The sequence below is a fragment of the Cynocephalus volans genome, chromosome 6 (genome assembly GCF_027409185.1).
Source record: "Cynocephalus volans isolate mCynVol1 chromosome 6, mCynVol1.pri, whole genome shotgun sequence".
Taxonomy (NCBI): Eukaryota; Metazoa; Chordata; class Mammalia; order Dermoptera; family Cynocephalidae; genus Cynocephalus; species Cynocephalus volans.
The window spans coordinates 24,259,880-24,279,803 of record NC_084465.1 but is presented as its reverse complement, the minus strand read 5'-3'; the positions used below and the strand labels follow the sequence as shown (position 1 = coordinate 24,279,803).

General features: G+C 51.5%; 1 protein-coding gene across 1 annotated transcript in view; it reads right to left on the bottom strand.

Annotated features, from left to right (window-relative positions):
• The window catches only part of PLXNA4 (plexin A4), a 433,176-nt gene that overhangs the window by 15,265 nt on the left and 397,987 nt on the right, over positions 1 to 19,924 (bottom strand). Inside the window, exons 25-30 of the mRNA XM_063101329.1 lie at positions 19,676 to 19,835; positions 8,233 to 8,336; positions 7,574 to 7,673; positions 6,209 to 6,399; positions 5,144 to 5,313; positions 916 to 1,128 (exon numbers count right to left, since the gene is read on the bottom strand). Of these exons, the coding sequence (XP_062957399.1) occupies positions 916 to 1,128; positions 5,144 to 5,313; positions 6,209 to 6,399; positions 7,574 to 7,673; positions 8,233 to 8,336; positions 19,676 to 19,835 (938 nt within the window). The remainder of the gene's footprint in view (positions 1 to 915; positions 1,129 to 5,143; positions 5,314 to 6,208; positions 6,400 to 7,573; positions 7,674 to 8,232; positions 8,337 to 19,675; positions 19,836 to 19,924) is intronic.

Sequence of the window (19,924 nt, the reverse complement as noted above, 5' to 3'; positions counted from 1 at the left end):
AGAGGCATTATATGGGCTGGCAGAGGCCCTGTCTGAAAGTATCACAAATAGTAGAAAAGAGACTTGGGAGTCAGCTAAGAGGCTTGGGATCTAGTTTCATCTTGACCACTTAAATCATCTTGGGCTGATTACTTAGCCATTATGTATGTATATTTCTTCACTTTCATGGCATACAAGGAGGTTATAATTCCTCTCCCTTTATACTTCAGGGTTACTGTGATGAATAATAAGTAAAGTTTCAGCTGGTTGCTTAGCTCAGGTGCTTGGCAGATGGAGCTGCTGCAGCTCAGACAAAGCATTAATGTTCTTTACCACGAGTTGGCATTGCGCTAAGAAGAGCCCTGCTCCACAGCTTACAGGTGGACCTTCCATCCTCGGAGTGCTGTGAAAGACTATGGTTAGATCAGGGGCATGATGGCTGAGAAAATACTGGGGCATTAAGAGCTTGTGGTGTCAGAGTCAAGGGGATGGGACAGTAAGAAGTGGTTCAGAGAGTGACAATGACAACCCCGTAGAATGATGGGAGAATAGCCAGATGGACAGGAGCAGATGCACAGAAGCCTCCAGGCTTTCTGTGGCAAGACTTTATCCTGTCCTCTGAAGTCTTATGACCATAGTTTTTATGTAGTTATTTATTTTACAGGGACAGGGATTAGATTAGGGAACCATATCTCCTTCCAGGGCCTAGATGGCATTTCGGCCACTAAGGTCCGGGGCCTGCCATATAAGGAAGAAGATCACAGCAGCAAGTTCTAGCCAAGTTTCCCCATTCTTGTTTCATGGCCACCCCCCAGGGGATGTGGGTGTGTGTGTTTCACAAGTGCAGGATTGGTCTTTGTGAATGACCAGTCTTGAAGTGCCAGCCGATGTTTGAGGGGGAAGGGCCCTCCCTCGGCTCCTGGGCCCAGCACTTACCTCTCCACCCAGTTCTTGTAGCTGGGGATGTCCTTGGCATAGAGCAGCTTGTTGGAGGGTGAGTCCTTGCCCAGCCGGTGCTCCGACGTGGAGCAGGAGTCCATGAAGGTCTGGGCCACCACTGACAGGCAGGCGTCTGTGATGCTGTTCTTATGGATGTCAAACACGAACTGTGGGTTCTTGATCATGTTGACCCAAAACCGCAGCGGCAGGCTGTATTGGGGGAAGAGGCAGACTGTCAGGGGAGACAGGGTATTAGGCCAATAGCTTGGCCAGGAAGAGTTCTCTGGAGCAGAGAAGGCTGGGGAACTAAGAGTGCTAAGAGCCTCTCTATCCTGAGATGGCATGTAAGGCCAGGCTGCTGGGCCCCAACTCACCTTGCAGGAAACTGAGGAACAGCACGGTCGTATAATGCATCCAGAGGTGTACTGTTGTTAGGTACTGAAGAGCACCTGACACCCTTGAGCCTTGACTGCAAGGCCCATGGTCTTCCCTTTGGCATGAGAGGCAGCTATGATGAGTGTTATGAAGTGGAATTTCTGACACTGTTCTACTCTCTGCTCCCCTATGCCTGATGCTAGGAGCATCCAGTTGGCAAACTTGAAGGAATAGCCTGGAATCTAGGCTTTGTATTTGACTCTCTGCCATCTACTGTATGACTTGGCAGAAATCACAGCCTTCCTCCCTGCCTGGTCCCACCCGTGTATCACTGCATGGTGAAGGCACTGGGGCTGGGAATTTACGTGCAGCTAACTGATTTTTCATGTCTGTGCTGCCCCCGCCACATCTGTCCCACTGTGTTCCATCTTTCCCCTTCCTTTCACTTAGCATCTCCTGCCTACCAGGAGTTATGCTGCAACAGGGGATGCAGGGATGGATAAGACCTTTTCTGTGCCCTCCAGAAGGCTGCATTTCAGTGGGTTTGTGGGGAAGACAGACATTCAACCAAATACGAGCTCAGAGAAGTACCAGTGCTAGAACCGGAGAATGTGTAGAGTTCAGTGTGGGACCGAGAGAGGCATCATCAAGTCTACGGAGGGCAGAGTCCAAAAGCCTTCACGGGGGGACACTTGATGGTCTGAGTTTTAAAAGTGGGCACAGGTGGGTGGACAGGCTGAAGGTAGGAAATCAGCATAAACCAAGAGGACAAAAATTGTACAGTGTGTTCTGGGATTGTAAACCACTGTTGCCAGAAAAGGTCCCGGGGCATCGGGAGAAACCCGCCCACCTGTCCCTTTGGGTTGTACCTCTCCCTGCTGGCTCTTCCATTCTGGGGCTTCCCTCTAGCCTACAGAGACGCAGGCGAGGAAGGGGATGGCACCAAGCATGGGGTCATTGGCTTCCTTCCCTCTCTTCCCACCTCTGCCTTCTGCCACTCTCCCTGATGTTTTATTGCTGTTTTGGTTATTGCTCTCATGGTTGGTAATAGTTATAATGTTCCTATGAGTTTGGCTTGCCTCTTAGAACTTAAACTCTTTGAATTACATTATTTCAATACAGCAAGTACAACATTTCTATACTTGCATCTCCCAGCAGCCAGTATGTACAAACAACAAATGCCTTCAGTTCGGTAGAGCCTAACATTCAGGACAGTCAATCAGTCAGCAAGTATTTGCTAAGTTCCTACAAAGTACGTGTGGCGCAGGACTCGGGCAGGCAGCACTGAGATCTGACAATGTACGGTGGCACTTGCTTCATCGTTGGAAATCCACAATAGAAAATAATGGGATGGCATCCAGGGACAGCTCAGAGAGCCACAACACATGGAAGAAAGTGGGGGTGACTCCAGCTGCCCAGCCTTTCCAAAGGAAAGACCACACCAGGTGGGCTCGGAGCCCCAAATGAAGGACTCATGACCTCCCAGCTAATGAAGTCTCCTGTCTACATCTTCCTGTTTTTCCAGAAGTCTCACCCAGAATAGTGACTTTGGGAGTCCACGCGTGCTCCACTGGTTGTTTCTTCTCTACCTTCCCAGGTCCTGGAGCCAGTTGTGCTGACAGGCACATCAAACTGGGAAGCCACAGATACCCACCCACCCCTGCCTAATGAAATATCGGGGCACTATTCATATTAGTGGTGGCACTAATCCCTGGTTGATTGCAGCCACTCAGGCTAAATGAGCAGGAGGTTTATTTAAAAGAGAAAAGGTAAAGAACTGTGCAAGAAGTGGGTGGGGAGAGGGTGAGTTACACCTTGGGCCAGGAATAAAAAAACAATCTCTTTTCAATCAGGGATAATTAACTCCAAATCAATATGCAGATCTCAGAATTTCCCCACTAACTGCTTCTTGCCCACGGTAGCAGTGGATCAGGTCAGGGTCAGGGGAAGTGTCCTTTGATGAGAAAACTTGAGCCTGGTGCCGCTGTCTGCTTCCTGGGATTTCCTTCACTTGGACCTGGAGTTCTTTATGTTGACACATACTTACTTGGAAGACCTGGCATAAAAGGAGGATTTGTCTCCACCCCAAGGACATTATGGCACTCTTGGACGTGGCTTTACTCCAGCAGGAGGGGATGGGCTGACAACAAATTGTTTAGATACCATTTTAGGTGATATTCCTGTAATGGGCTACAAAGAGCATATAGAGATGATTCGGAAAGATCCAACTCTCCCCAGCCAAGACCAAGAGAAGGTCTGGGCAGAGCATTTCTTACATTCTGAAGGCTGCTGACATTCACCTGGGGTGGTAAGGAGGAAGACTCACTGACAGAAGGAGCAGATTGGGTAAGTTGGGGACATGCCCCTCAGAACAGCTCCAGAGTCATGCTAAGAAGACTGGGAGAATTAAATGCTCTTCTCTAAAGGCAGGCACCTGGAGAGACCACATGTGGTAGGACTTCTGGAGGAGGAAATTGTTTCTCCTAGCACTGCTGCACTGCCTGAGGAACCCAGACTCCAGGAGTCTTACTTTAGAAAGGATGGAGGTCCTCCACCATGGAAGACCTTCTTTTGCCAAGAGTTAATGCTCTTCCTTTCTGTGGTACAAACCTCTGCTCCTGCCTGATTTTCCAGTTTCAGTAGACAGCACTCTTCTTCAGGAGAAGGAGGCGAGGCCCAGAGCCCTCTACATTGCATAAAGGTTTAGTAGCACAACCTGAGTCTCACCTTTGGTGTGGGGTCCAGGGCTGGTTGTTAGGGTGCCTGGTTGTGCCCTAGTGCCTTGCCCGTACTCCTAGTTGTAGGTGCTGGGCAACAGGCCCACTCTGCCTTGGAATAATGATCTGGAAAGAACAACCTGGGAAGGTGACCATGTAAAAGCTACAGGGAGGCTGTTCTGGAACCGATGGAACTAATACAAGCCAGCTTTTCCCAAGGTAGAACTTTCAGAGACTACCTTGGCCCTGCATCTCATCAATATTTACAGAGCCCCAGCTTTGGGCAAGGTTCCATGCCAAGTGCTGAATACTAATGTATGACCTTGCAATTTCACCTGAAATACAAATTACACTCAAATGAACAGAAAGGATGATCTATGCTAAAAGGAGAGAGGGGACTAAGTTGGAGACACCTAGAGTGTCAATTAGTACTTAGAGAATCCTGTTGTCTCAAAGGAAGACAAGGTAGTTATGGGTAGACCTCTTTCCTACACAGAGTTTGGAAAAGGAGTTTAAGGGAAGGGAAGGGAGTAGCTTCTTGGATAGAATAGAAATGCCTCTTTTTCACCTAGATGACCCCTAGGTGTGCTTCAGAACTCACTTATGTGTCACCACTGATGCACGCCTCTACAACCCAGTTGACACACACATCTCTATCACAGCATGTGTCTCTCTGTCCAGACAGCTGACTTCCTTTTCTCTTACCCTTGTCTGTTGGTTCATTGAGGGCAGGGCCATGTCTGACTAGTTTGTGACCCTCAGTGTCTAAAATAATGTCAGGCTCCCAGGAGGTATCTGGATGTGAGAGTGACTTGGCCATGACCTTTGGTGTATTCTTTTTTGCTCATTTAACTGGTTCAGTAAATGTTTGTTAGATGGAATGATTGATTAATTGATAGGAAAGAAAGATGCCCGCACAGATGTGCCTGGAGGGAAGCAAGAGAGGAAGAAAGCACGAAAATATAGCAGGGAGGATGAGGAGGGTGGGAGAGTGAGCCTGCACGGGGCCCCTGCTGATGGAGTGGGCTATGGCTAGCCCTGCTCCTGAAGGCTGGAGTCCTCCCACCAGCGACTCGGGGCTGGGCGAGCAGGGTCATGGCCTCTCCTGACGTGCCCGGCCTCCCTTCACTCACCAGTTGCTCTTCCAGGTGTGGCGGACGTGTGGGTCATGAATGCCGTGCTTGTCGGCCTGCTCGTCCAGGAAGTCGAACATGTACTTGATGGCCAGCGGCAGGGCTGAGCCCCGGTGCGCTGTGCTGAAGATGGTCTCAAAGAGGTCGTCTACGAACTTCTGCAGTGTGCCCTGGGAAGGGGGACAGCGTCAGACACACTCGGCCCATGCAGCTCTGAGGATGGGTCTTAAGATCAGCCTCACAGACCGGGGCAGGGAGGACAGCGGACAGCCCGCCCCACTTGGGTGAAGTTGGGTAGGTCTGTGCATTAAACCGTTTTTCCCTTTTCTTTTGTCTCTAACAGCTTTAAATTTCCCCTGCACGTGGAAGATAGATATAACACTGGTGACTGGACCTAAGCAAGCCTTCCTCTGCCAACAACACGGTTTGGTTTAACACCCTCTGGTGGTGTTATTCTAGCACTTTTCACAAATGCTAATGAATACTCACTTGGTCAGAGCAGACAAACACAATCTGCTGGTTTTGTTTGGGCATTATTCACACTGGCTAATGAACAGTTACTCATTTGGCTCTGCAGAGAGCAGAGCTGAGCCCAGTCTCAGGAGCGAAAGATGCTCACTGCAGGCATGGAAGGTCCCCAGAACCGGGATTAGACATGGTGCCTGGCAAGTCGCTGATGGAGCCCCAACTCCCATCACCAGAGACTGTCTACGATACCCCAGAGAAGAAAATCTTCCATAAGACATGGCAGGAGACGGTAGATAGATGCAGTTTGTGTCTCTGCACTTGAGAAAGGGCACAGAGAGGGGGTGGAAACGAAACTTCAGGATGCATGCCGACACTGATGTATTGGTGGGGTGCACCTTGAACTCCGGGCTGAGAAGGATTCTGGGGTTCTGCACTGGGGAGGGGTACTGGGGCTGATCAGCAGTGCCCGCCCAGGGCGGGTGATAGGGTGGGCACTACGCAAACACTAGGTATTTGCCAGCTGTGGCATATCTGTGGGCCGATGAAGTCCCTTTCTGTACCCGACAGGCTCCCCACACCCTGTTCTCAATCCGATACCTTAGTGGCTAGAAGTCGTGTCAGATAGATTTCAGACACCATCTTGCTCCCCCGATCCCCCTCCTTCTGATCCCCGTGCTCGTGGTTCTTCACCAGGTGCCACATCTTGACTCCACTCTCCAGGTCGGGGGTGATCATAGGTGTTCGCGAGCGGAGGCTGTCGGGGCTGCCCGTGTACCGGATCATGTTTTCTGCCAATGCAAGGACCGCGCCCAGCGTGCGAGAGACCACTCACTCACAGCGTCCCCCCGCCCCAGCCCAGGCCAACCGCTGTCTCTTCCTTCCTGCATTCGCTGGTGCTGCCACCTTGCCTCGGCTTGGTACATTCCCTGAAACTGGGATGCCTTTCCCACCACCTCCAGGAAACTATCTGCAGCTGATTCCACCCACTCAGATTCCCTGGCTCCCTCCTGTACTTTGCATCTCGTCAGCCCTTAATTATTCAATTTGTAAAAATATAAGCTTGTATTTTTTTACACTTTTCCTTGTAAGAGTTCTCAAGTCATGTCTCAGGATCTGTTCTGTGTAGCCAATTAAGAACACACTTAAGAGCAGGTAGCCTGTCTCCCTTAATAGAGATTGACCAGCTGAGTAATCGCCCGGTAACCGCTCGCCTTCATTCTCCCCCCTGGCCTGGGCCAATTCTTCCTATTTATTTGCTGAAGCTCCTGCCAGCATTTGTGAGGTGTGGTGAAATGAGTACTGAGCAGGAAAAAAAGATGACGGTCCTACTGTGTGCAGGCACCATTCTACGTATTCATCTATTTATTATCCAGAATGCTCCTGTGAAGTTGGTAGTTTTTTCAATCCCTGTTTTGCTGGTAAGAAAACCAAGGCTTATTGTGGTCAGGTGACTGGCCCCAAAGCACACAGATGGCAGCAGAACAGGGCTGTCCTCTGGGCTTCTACCCTACTTCCAGTGCCCTCCCCCTCCACTGCAGAGCCTGGGAACTGGGTCTGTACCCTCCCTCCACTGCATAATAACGTGTAACTTTCACAAATCATTTAGCCTCTGTGCATCTGATTTGTAATTTACTAATCTGCATAATAGGGGGAAATAATAATTATTTAATTCACTGGATTGTTATGAACATGATGTGAGATAATGACTCTCACAAAAGAGAAAGCGTCTTATAGGCTGTAAGCCACTCATGAAGGTTAGATTTCCTTCTTTTGCTCCTGGATGAAAGTCCTGCTTATGCATAGAGTTAGTGACTGGAACCAGGAGCCTCTTCCCCAGTCTGTCTCTCTGCTCTGATGGTCAGCCTGCCCACTCCCCACTCCCCACCGCCCCAGGGGTCCGTTGCCTTCCAGCTGTGCTGCCATCATGACAACAGCTGCTTAGGACATTCCCAGGAATCTTACCATATTTACTCGCTGAGGTTCTGGAGACTGTGGAGTTGTTTACTGCATTGTAGGCTGTCACCTGCTTGGACACTAAAGCCACCACAGACCCATCTGGTACCTACAGGGAAAATGCTTCTAAGAGCCTGGGCACAGAAACTTTGCCACCCCAGGAAATGAGGACAAGTCAGGATTAACTCGGTCCTAAGGGGCAATCGGTGCTTGCTGGAGAATTAGGGGACTTTGGAGGCTTTCAGTTTTCCTTTGAACAAAATAAGACACAGATTTGAGTAAGGAAAATATTCTCTTTTGTGTCTCACTCTTGGAGTGACTTCTGGCAAGAGCCCCTCATTAGCATTCTCTATCCCAGTGCTTCCCTAGGAGATTAGCCAAACTTAAATCCCCAGAGCAACTTCTAAAGAAGGGCCTTTCTTGGGGACTCTGCCCATGCCCCACAGGATGTGTGCCTGTCACCATCCTATCTCCAAAGAGGCCAGGGTGCCCCAGCTGGGTGACATCAGTTCCCCCTGTGTCACTAAGGGAACATGGAGTGCTGGTGGGGAAGCAGATTTGGGGCTTGGTGTCTAGCCTTGGGGTGACCCCAATATTCAAGGACTGAGACTTTCAGGGAAATGGACTTCTGGTTGGCCAGTTCCTGCCCTCCTCCACGTTTACCACACCTGGTAATGGGCCAGGGTGTTCAGTCTCTTCCAGTCATTCTCAATCTTGGTGGTGATGTCTTCATCCTGCAGGATCATCCTTGCCCCACTTCCTTGTCTCCACTCTGTGGGGAAAGCAGTGACATCTCAGAGAGTCCCCCTGGCCTCACCTATGGGGATCCTGAGGACCTCTGTGTAGGTACCATCTCAAGGATGCATCCATACAAGAGCTAGCACCTGCTCCTGGGAGGATGGGGTGCAGAAGATCTCCATGCAGAGAGGCCCTGAGTTCTAGTTCTGGTTCTGATCCCAACAAACTATGTGATGAAACAGGAATATCACCTGTTCTCCCCTGCCCACCTGTTTGTTGTGAGTGGCCACATCTGTAAGAAGTAGATGCTCAGTAAGTACTGGCTGATTAAACGAGGCACTTAACAAAGCACTAAGCAAACGCAAGTGGTGTCATCCCTGCAGCATGGCTCCTTTGCTTGATTGTAAGGCCCTGGAGCTGATGAAATCAAGGCTGCAGGTTCAGTCACTGTACACCCCTGTATTTGTTCCAGGGGTGCATCCTGAACCCTAAACCTGGTAGGTGGGCAACCCTTGGAAGGGTGACTGCATGGAAGTGTGAGGACCCATTCTCACACCCAGGAACACCCTCATCTCCACAAAGTTGATGTGGATAATATCACCTTTGTAATCTATCCAACACCTAATTATCTGATGTTGTAGGTATATACTTACATCCTCACATTCCCCACATGGGCCCAAACACCTACAGCACATGAACTCACTGATGAATCACACGTGAGGAAACAGGAGACTGTTTCTCATCAACTGAATCCCCACCATCATACATGGTACAAATCACATTAGATGGAGAAGTGTATATTAAAATCTTGAAATACACACAGATGGAAATCCATGTGCATGCCAAACACACATCAGCTCTTGTACATGTGCACACACGTGCGTGAGCACACACACATGTGCGTGTGCCACCATTCTCACGGATATACACCAGAAAGGAAAAGTGGCCTCTGAAATTCAAATGCAACACGTATTCCAGCAAGGAAGCCAAAAATCTGGTTTCCACACAGCCAAGATCCTGCTTAATGCCTCGCAGATGCTGAAACTTCTGAAACGTAGAAGGGCGTTGGGCTTGTTCAGAGTGCGCTTAGGTGCTGGGATGAGTTGCCTGGCTGTCCCTCCTGAACTGCCAGGGATTATTTCCTATGACCCATGGAGACACATTCTCAGATTCCCTACCTGGTTTCCCTCCTGACAAGGCCAGGCTGTGGGTCCACAGCTGGCCATATATGTGGCACAGAGAGCACTGATTCCTCCCTGCATCATGCATTTGGTGTGGCCAGTGCTGCCATTCTCATTTTACAGATGGAAAAAGAACCGGAAAGGGAGCAGCATGCCCTCAGGAGGAACAGGGATGCTCCTAAAATCCAAATCTCTTGCCTCCAGTCCAGTCCCTACGGCTTTCCTGCTGCTTGGTTTAGAGCTTATCTTAGATTCCTTTAGTCAAAGGAATAAAAACATAAGGATGACGAGCCTGTGCACTGGGGTGGAGAAGTCTCTGGGGGCTGCTCATCACTTAGTCCTTATTGATGGTCCAGCTGGAGTCGCTCATGGCGATTAGGGCCTCGGGGCAGATAGGTTAATGTCCCAAAGGGAAATGCCCCATTGAGGTACCTGGTCACCAGAGTTTTTGTTTGTTATGAAGTTTTGTTTGTTTGTTTGTTTGTTTAATGTAGGTATGCAGGCACGTATTCGTGAGTGATTGGGGCAAAGGCAGAGGACAGCTGACACGCTGTGCAGTTGGACTCTGGTGAGACCAGCTTGGGCCGAGAGATAAGGCAGTGGTTCTCCCCTGCTTGCATGGTGAATGGCACGCAGTTAAGTCAGAGGCCGCATGGGGTGGGGTGGGGGGAGCGGCACAGGGATAGCTTTGGGCACGGCACAGAAAGCAGTCAGCATTCTGTACTCCCCACACCGGGAGGAGGGAGCAATGGACTAAGCTCTGGACACTAAACCTACTGGTCAGGTCCTGAGGAGTCTCCTCCACTGACGTGGCCATGGGGCTTGCTAGGACAAGATGGAGAAGGTACCAGGCAGGGACCAGCCATCTAGTTTCTCAGCTGTTCTGGCACTCCTTGCTGATGGAGTTGTAGCATATCTCAATGGAATGAGCAAGCCACATGGCCTGGCCAACTGAGCAGTGACAGTTGGTGACTGATTCTGGACCCCAGTGCAGGACTTCTGTGTCCCACGACTCCCCTCAAAGTTGGACAGTGCATAGCCTGTGCAGCTGTACTCAGCAACCCTGGCTCTGAGTCATGTCCAGTAATCATGTAAGCCAAGGAGAGCCAGTCTGCCTCCATGCCCCCCATCCAAAAAAGTAGGGCAAAGGATGGCCGTGTCTGCCCAGGGCAGCTGAAGGATGACAGATTGTCCTTGGAGTATGAAAATGATGCTGCTAGATGCCTAACAGCAGGGCTAGCCCAGCACCTGGGACCTGGTAAGCATTTAATGAATATTTACTAAATGAATGAATGAACAAATGAGCAAATGAAGGAGGAACAGTGAGTGAGTGACGGTGGCCTATTTTCCAAACAGTAAAATAATGGTCTTGTGCCTGTATGTTTGTATCCCATGGCAGGCAGACAGCAGGCTGTGGTTAGAGGCAAACCGTGAGCTACCCTGTTAGCAACTGGCAACAAACAATTATCTGAATTTAGAGACACAACCAGGCTCTCCCACTGCCGGAAGTGAGAATTCTCTTAAATTTCTGTCCCCGATTCTTCCAATTTTACGACCAGGAAAATGAAAGACACGGATCGGGACAACAGATCTAAAGGCCATCATCTCCAGACCACTGCTCATCCCACTAGCCAGATGAGTCCTTTCCCTGGGCACTTACTGAGCTCCTCCTTTGGATTGGGCATAGGACTAGGCCCTGCACTCTGGATGTTCCTTGTGGGGAAGGCAGACATGGACACAGCTCGGGCACTGCAGTATGGTGCCCACCACCTAAGGGTCAACCATGTGTCTGGCGTGTGGGGGAGGGAGAGTGATGGCTGGACTCCTACCCACGCTACAGCCAGGCCATGATGCTAGCAGGTAGCTGCCTCCACTAACTTCATACCTGGAGCTCTAGGAGTCCAAGCGGGCCACTGGCAGTTTTCCTTGGGCCACACTCTTCTCTTTCCACAAAATCAAGTTGTGCTGCTGGGGTGGCCACATGCCTCCCCCACCGGCTGAGATTACGAGCTGCGATGCTGTGCAGGGGGCAGCGGGAGATGGTCAATGCTTGGTAATAAGTTCAAGGGCTGCAAGAAGAGGCCTCGGGGCTGCCCCAGGCCTACAGCCCCTTTGGCCCAGCTCCGTGCCTCTGCCAGAGGTACCAGTAGGCAGTGGGGAGGGAGCAACTGTTGTCTTTTTTTCAGTTATCTCAAAAAGTTTGGAATATTCCTCCAAATACCAATATGAGGATAGCGAACTGGAACCAAGAAGAACACGTATCCTTGTCTTTAGATCCATTGAGTCTGTTATTTTTGTTACCTCTTATATAGAAAAAATGATTCTGTGCTTTTTTCTGAAATGTCAAAGAAGGGGGAAAAAAAAAAGTTCTGTGGCATTCCCAACCCAGTCCTGATGAAAGAAAGCCAAGAGGACAGGTGGCTAGTGCTGGCAGCTCCAGCCCTGGGGACCGTGGGAAGGAAGCAGCAGCCACTGGTCACCCACCCCAAAGGGAGGAGAAAGTGTGGAGCCCCACGGGGAGGCAGCTGCGTTCCCTGGCACAGAGCAGTTCCAGGAGCCAGTGAAGGAACCGCCAATCCCTGCCCACTCCTCCCTGCCCAGGGTCCTTCCTTCCACCCTGTCGGACTCATCATGGAATGTCTCAAGAGAGTCCAATAGTGGGGACAGACTCAGCCTTACGGAGAGCTCCTGCCCTACTCCACAATCTTCTCCCCACAGAGGCAGCAGGGTCACCAAGCTCTACTGAGGGCGGCCGGGACCGGGAGAAGCCAAGGCAGCTGGCTTCTTCCAAACTGCAAGGTGGGCTTCGTGAACTCTCATCCCCCCCACAGGAGTAAAGGACCCCAAATCAGTTGGGGCAGTCGAGGGTGAGGCAGGTCTGCCACCTTTAGATAGGAAGGACAGCACCCTGGTCCCCTTGGCAGTGTCCATGGCTGGTTCAATAAGCCTCATGAGGCCTTAAGCATGGGCTGCATCTAATTTTGTGTTCTGTGTGTTGCTGTATATTCAACATATGCTTAGGTTTAATATGAATGGTGAGAATAAACAGAATGTGGGTCTCCTAATCCTTAGTCCAGCATTCTTTTTACCAGATAGGCTCCCTCTGTCTTGCCTATAAAAATAGCACTAAAAATATGTGTCTTTGTGTCCACACCTTGCTGTGTATGAGGTGATTGCATTAGAACAGCTGAGGGGCAAGGTGGCAGCTCAGCCACTAGCCAGCGCCCCCCGGGTGAATGACAGCCCTTCTGGACACTTTCTGCCTTCCCTCAGGGTGCAGAGAGAGGCTCGAAAGTATCTCCAAGGCCCCGAATGATGTGAGGTGCTGAGCTCGGTGAGCGCCAAATGGATCCTGGGACAGAGCGACTCCTCACAAACGCCTCCTCTGGACTAGGCCACACACTGTCCTGACTATCCTGTCTAATAAGAGACATCTGCTGTGGCCGCCAGATCCGTGGATTTCAGTGCTCCTTTCTCACTCACTCATCAAGCGACACTGACCTGCAGGACACGGGGTGGCAAACAGGATACATCATAAAGCAAAAGCCCTTGCCCTTGAGGGGTTCCCTGTAGGGAGAAGCCGTGTGGGAGCCCGGGGGTCAGGGGCCCGGTGGTCAGGGCAGGTGGAGGTGAGAGAAGGAGGGGGCTGGAAAGGGCTGCCTGGCTGGAATTGTGAAGGGTGAGCAGGTGCCTGAATGGCAAGGGGGCAAGTGTGCTAGGGCTGGCACTGCTGTGACCCTTCTGGGGATCTATGAGTCCTCGTGGGAGAAAGTTGGAAGGACAGGCTAGAGAGGCACACAGAGGTCAGGAGCTGAGTTAGGAGAGATCCAGCAAGCTGTGCCAGGGCGTCTGGGCTCGAGCTGAGTGCCTTGAGGACAGGGCGTGGAGGAGGAGAGGAGAGCGCTGGAGGACAGGAGGCAGGAAGCCCCAGTAGCCATGGTGGAGGCCTGAGCTAAGGAAGTGGACACAGGGTGGATTTAAGGAATGTTCAGGAGACAGGCCAGACAGTGCTTGGAGACTCTCTAGGGAAGGGGAGGTGGGAGGTGTCACATGGCATGACATCCCTCCGAGTTTGTGAGGAGGAGCGCAGTTGGCAGTGAAGCTGGGGCTAGAGGAGGGAAGGGGCCATCTGCAGGCCAACCTGGAAGGAGACCCTGGCACTGAGGACATCTCTGGCCAGGCTCTGGGAAAGGCCGCTATGTGTCAGCGGGTGACACGCTGAGAGGAAACCCTCTCCAGGGCGCACAAAACCGCACTAGTTCTTGCCCTAGCAGAGTGCAGGTGAGTACATGGGGACCCCCACATATACACACAAATGCATACATGTGTGCACGCACACACACACATGCATGCACATGTGTGCCTCATTTTACCCGGCTGCAGACTCTTCAGGCTTTGCAACAACCCCCCTTCTAGTCTTCCTATCGCCATCTCTCCTCAGACCCATCACAGGAACTTCAGGAGGGTCTGATGCAGAGAGGCGAGGGAGGAAGGAGACACCCAGCAGGCTAGTCAAAGCTGGCAGAATCAACCTGCACCATCCACCTGGGACCGACTTCACAGCCAGATGCCTTTACTTCCCCCCAGGCCACCTGTCCTCAGCACTGTGTGCAGGTTCTTACCAGGAGCACACACCAGCCCTGAATGGGACCCACTCCACCTCAAAACATAGGGGCCTGGAGCAGGAGGCTGCAGGAGGAGACCTGAGTCCACTGCTCCACATACCTGCCAGCAGATGAGCCCCAAGGAGACACCTGGCAGAGAGCCCTGGGACTCTCCATACCTGGCCACTCTGAAGTGCTGGGGCAGGCACCAGAGAAGAGCTAGGAGAGGCCATGAGAGGATCAGAATGCGATTGCTGAACAGGGCAGAAAATTGACCTGGGAGGAGGAGAGGTGACCATCTAAAAATGTTTTGTTATAAAAAAAAAAAGAATAATTTTACAGTGATAGCAAGTTCTCAAACATGAAATGATTGAACTATGAAACTTGGTGCTTAAAAGAAGAAATTGCTAAAGAGAAGTGTGTCGTCTGCATTTAGGGCACTAGGTCTTGGTCAACTGTAAAACGCTCTGCACCAGTTCATCACTGTTATCTGCAGATGTCTGGAAGGCAGCACCTGCTACCGGATCGAACAGAGACAAGCTAGAGCTTAATGGATACTCTTGAATATGGAACACGGGGCTCTGATGTCGCTCTGGGTGGTGCGGTGGGCCAAAGAAGAGTTTAAAAGGTAGGTGGTGGCAGGGGGAAGGAAGGAAAGGTGACCCTGGCATTCATATGCAAGGCACCAACAGAAAATTGCTAGCTCTGACCTCTCTCACAGCGGCTCAGCCTGGCAGCCCCATGCCCTGCTCCAGGCACGAAGCACAAAGGACAGACACACTCACGATCCAATTTGTTACATTTCCACCTTCCAGGGAGAGAGGGAGGTGAAAGAAAAAAGAAAAAAAAAATCCCATTATCTTTATCTGTCCTTCCCATCAGGTTCAGGGGAAAATGCAAACTGGGGAGACAGCTGCTGTGAACTCTTTATATTTCACTCACAAGATAGTGTATCTTTTTATTGCATACAGGAATTATTTATTTGAAAAAATATATCCTTTCAGCACAACTCAAGCGGCAAGACAGGGAAGGAGTGGCTGTGTTCCGGGGGCTATTGATAGAGGATTTACATTAAACTAGAGGAATCACTGGGGGTCACAGGCAGTTGCGGAGGGGAGAAGAAACCGGCCTGGAAGGAGGCTGTGTGCGAGGGATGGGTGTTCTCTCTACCTCTCTGCTGTGTGACCCGGGCCCAGGCACTGTGTCTCTCGGAGCTGCAGATTCTCCTCTGTGCATGGGAACAGAATGGCACCAAGTATTTCCTCCAGGGAGTGAAGGGAAGAGACAAAAAGAGCCCCTTAGCTCAGACAGAAAAGTGTCTTGCCTCTGCTACTATGCTGAAAAATAAGGAACGTCTCCTAGTTGCATTGGTACCCCTATGCCTGGACAGACCTTGCCACAAGGTAGGCGCTTATGATATGTTTGTCGAGGAGTTTAACAAGGCACATGGGTACCTATCCTGCCCAGATACCTATGGGTGGAAAGGGACATAAGTTTGATGTAGACAGCCTTATGTATAGCAGAGGGGGTGCCACCTGGGCAGTGGGTTTTGAGGACCCCAGAACAGTCCCCAACCCACACCCCAGTGATAGCTTTCCTTCCCCAGATTCCAAGAGACTGCAAGGACGGTGGGCCCCTTCACCCTGGCTCCTGTGACGGTGAATTCTGTCAGTGTGGTTGGGCCACACTGTCTAGATATTTAGTCAAACATTATTGTAGTTGTTTCTGTGACGGTGTCTGTATGTGAGATTACCATTTAAATCAGTGTGGACTGTGAGTAAAGCAGATCACTCTCCATCATGTGGGCGAGCCTCATCCAGTCAGTGGAAGGCCGGCATAGGACACAAGACTGACCTACTGGGAGAAAGAGGGGGTTCTGCCAGCAGGTGGCCTTTGACCTTAAACTGCAGCATCGGCTCCTGCCGGTATCTCCAGCCTAACAGCCTACCCTGCAGATTTTGCACTTGTCTGTCTCCATCCTTGTGTGGTCGATTCCTCAAAACAAATCTCTTTACACACACACACACACACACACACACACACACACACCCCTACTGGTTCTGTTTCTCTGGAAAACTCTTACCTATACATTTCCCCATCTTGGTTCCTTAACGCCTGGAAAGGTCTGGTGAGGGGGTGGAGGGAGAAGAGAGGACCGCTGCAACCTGAGGAGCGACGAGGAGCAACGCAGAGAAGCATTGGGGATGAGGAGCTGGGCCAGGCCAGGGGCTGTGGTGACGATGAAAGGCGGAGCCAAGAGCCAAGCAAGGGAGGGGGCTGGGTCTACTTGGGGCAATGACGGGGGTACTGAAAATGTCTTTGCTTCCTTCTGAACTGGCCTGGACAGCTCGCCCTGCCTTGCCAGGGCTGGGCATCAGGAGTGAGAAGCAGCCCTTGCCCGATGTCTTCATGTGCAGGAGGAGGCGGCGGCATGGTGGGGGCAGAGAAAGTGCGTGTGTGGGGGGGTGCTTGACTGTCCGGCCTCTGCCCAACACTTGTGGCCGAGTGTGTCCTCTCTGTGCTGCCTGCCATGCATCTCTCAGCAGAGATTAATTTTTGATGATAATCACATCTTACATTTGTGAACTGCTTGGAGGCTTTCACATACATGATAGGAACAACCTGCCTGCCTCTCTCTGCCCTTGGGGGGCCATGTGTGGCATAGTGTGGAAGAAGCAATTGGGTCTCCGAGGGGGCCCTGTTTTCCTTACACAATCTGACTTTGGTAGGAAGAAGCCCAGAGCTTTGGGGGCAGCTCCAAACTCTGGATTTACCAGGAAAAAAAAGAAAATATCTCAGAAGAGCACTCACATGGCTGAGCACAGAGGGCCTTCCAAGGAGCCCCGCAGGAGGTCCCTTCCCCTCCTCTTTGGCTTCTCTCCTTTCTTCCCCTGCTGCAGGGGCTTTCATCCTCCAGGTGTGGCCCCAGAAGAATGTGTGCTGTTCTTGTGGGCTCCTGAAGCAGGAGGGGTCGGGGGAGCACTGTGTCACTGGAGACCTGCTCCCCCTAGGAGCAGGTGGCCTTTTCTGGCCTGAGTAGCCTCTAGCTAGAGAGGGTGGCCACCCTGGGGCAGGTCCTTTTGCTGAGTGGCTCTTGGCTTTTCACTTTTCGCCAATGGCAGGAAGCACCGGCAGCCGCCTTGGGTGCTGCAGCCCCTCTGCAGATGGTTGTGACTATGGTTGCAAAACACCTCACATCTTTTCATTAAAGCCTTGCTTTGCTGGGCTTGCACCCCGGGCCTTTTAAGGGAGCCATGTTCTAAAGCCATCAGGCAGCCTCTTCCCCTCCCACGCTTGGGGTATGAGGCTTCCGGGTGGGACGGACTGAGTAGCAGCTGCCAGCCACTGAACATTCTCTCTAGGATACCCAGAGGGTGCGGAAGGGCTGGTCCCTGGTTTTGCTTCCACAGGATGCCCGCCTTAGCTAGGCTTGAGGTCATGCTGAAGAACGTTGGCTCCCTCTTTCCTGAGCTCCATTAGGTGTTTAAGCCACCACAGGACCCAGCTGCTGGTCACCACCCCATCTGACATTTTCTGGTCAGAAAGAGAAACTGTTCCATTGCAGGACTGAGCCACTATTTCTCAGGTAGATTCATGCAGCCACCTGCTGCTGGCGCCCATGGGAGGTCAGGGCATTCGTAAGCACAGAAGCACCCACGCTACATGCACCCCACTCAGGAGCTACTTCCATGTTCTAGCACAGTCTTTGCAAACTCGCCTTCCAGTGCAAAGATCCACGTCCTGATGACAGCTCTCCCTCTCGATCCCACCCTGTCTGGGTTCTTCTCCCACCCATTTTGCAGATAAGGACACTGAGAAGCAGAAGGTGGGCCCTTCCATGGGTCCCACGGATAAAACAAACAAAAGGAATGGTGAGTGCCACCCGTTACCCCACTAAACTCACCCTTCCCTGGAAAACCCATCAGGGAGCACCCCACTCAATTGCTTGGGGGGTAGAAGACACAAGAGTCTTCCTTCCAGTAACATTTTCTCTCCTGCTGGTTCACAACAGGCCCCTCTTCCCCTCAGTAGTCTCTGGGAGCTTCACAGCAGCAGAAGCAAGTCACATGCATACAGACAGTCTGTCCACTCTGACACTAGGGACCAGTTCCCTGGGACACAGTGTGTACACCCCCACCACATCCCACCACCTGCTCTCATCTCATATTTGCTTCCTTCATGTCCCAGAAGCAATATACTCAGAGACACCTCCAAAGTGACACATGCTTACCCAGTATCTCTCCCTCGATATCTGAGCTCAGGGCTTGGGGCCAAACGCATCCAGCTAAGGGCCAGCCAAGAGGATATGGAGACAAATGAGGAAGTGTGAATTTCAGGAGTTCGCAGTACTTCTGATCCTAAGAGTCTTTAGGCATCGGAATTTGGGGGTAGGTGGGGCAAGGCACTGGGAGGGCATGAAAATTTCCCCTTGAATTTGGACAATGGCATAGATGCCCATCTGTCTTGGATGGCTTAGCTGAAGCCAGCTTAGAGGCCAAATGGATGGATCAGGGGCTTCTGGAGGGCCCCCCAACCCCTATGTTGCCACGAATCCCCAGGCACAAGCACACACTCACTCACCACGCCTTTCTTTTCATGCCCAGGCATGTATAGTGTCCTCAGCAGTGTTGTCCTCATAGCCGGCAGGAGCAGCAGCCAATCCTTACTGAGTGTGTACTGCAGGCCAGGCACTGCCTGACAGAGGCTTTCATGTGCATCATCTCATTGCATTCCCACTATGGGGCAGGTATGTTTATTATTTCCATTTTATAGGCCAGGAAAGTAAGGCACAGAAAGGTTAAGTAACTTGACCAAGATCACACAGCTAGGAGTTGGTGGCAATGGGACTCAAATCCATGTGTGTTGACACTGACCCATGATGTGCAACTCTCTTCCACCTTGGTCTCTTCACAGCCTGGAGCTCCCAACAAGGATTTCCCCAGGATGACATCCTGTGAAAGACTTGGGCAAACCCTAACTGGATATAAGTGTGGCTGGCCCTAAGTGGCATGTCCTTGTTTATACAGGCTATGCGATCTATTCATGGAACATTCAAATAAAATGCTGTCCTGCTCCCCAGCAGGCTGTCATATCTCATTTTTCTCTATTCTTTCTCTCTATCCTCTATTGCTGACCCAGATCCCTCACGCCATAGGTATTCAGCAGAAGTTATAGGCACGGAACAGAGGGGAAGGGATGAGTCTGGGAGGACAACGAAGGCACCAGACCCTGGGCCACAGGGGCTCACACTAGCAGACTTTGCCTTTAAATCCCTTCAGTCCAGATATGGCTCATCCACTCCCACCCCTCAGCTACTCAAAGGACTCCAGAGGCTTAACCTCAGATCGCCAACAGACCGCCAAGTGACCTGTGGTCCCTTCTCTGACCACTGCCCACTGATCAGCTCTTGCCAATTCCAAACAGGCAAACCCCATGGGCTGCTGGGGGACAGGCATGCCTGACGCCTCCAGCCAGTGATCCTCCACTCTGCTCCCTGCACCCCAGCTCTGCCTGCTGCTGGCAGGAGAAGGCGGCAGGAGCTCAAGACCAGCCACAGGGACAGTCCCTTGGGTGGGCAGCCTACTCACCCAGGTCCATATCTGCAGCCTTGGGCCGGTGGGAGCAGGGTACATTCTTAAAGATGGCATCCAGAATCTTCTCCTTGACCTGAGTGATGGTGTCGCAGTTGAGGATCTTCACTGGGACCTCGGGGCTGTTGGCATTGTCTGGGCTGACACAGCTCAGGACCTGGGGGGTGACGGGGGGTGGAGGCGTAAGGGTGAGTGCAGCAGGAAGTGCTCCGAGATTCCAGCAGCATCCTGGGACACTGTCGTGAA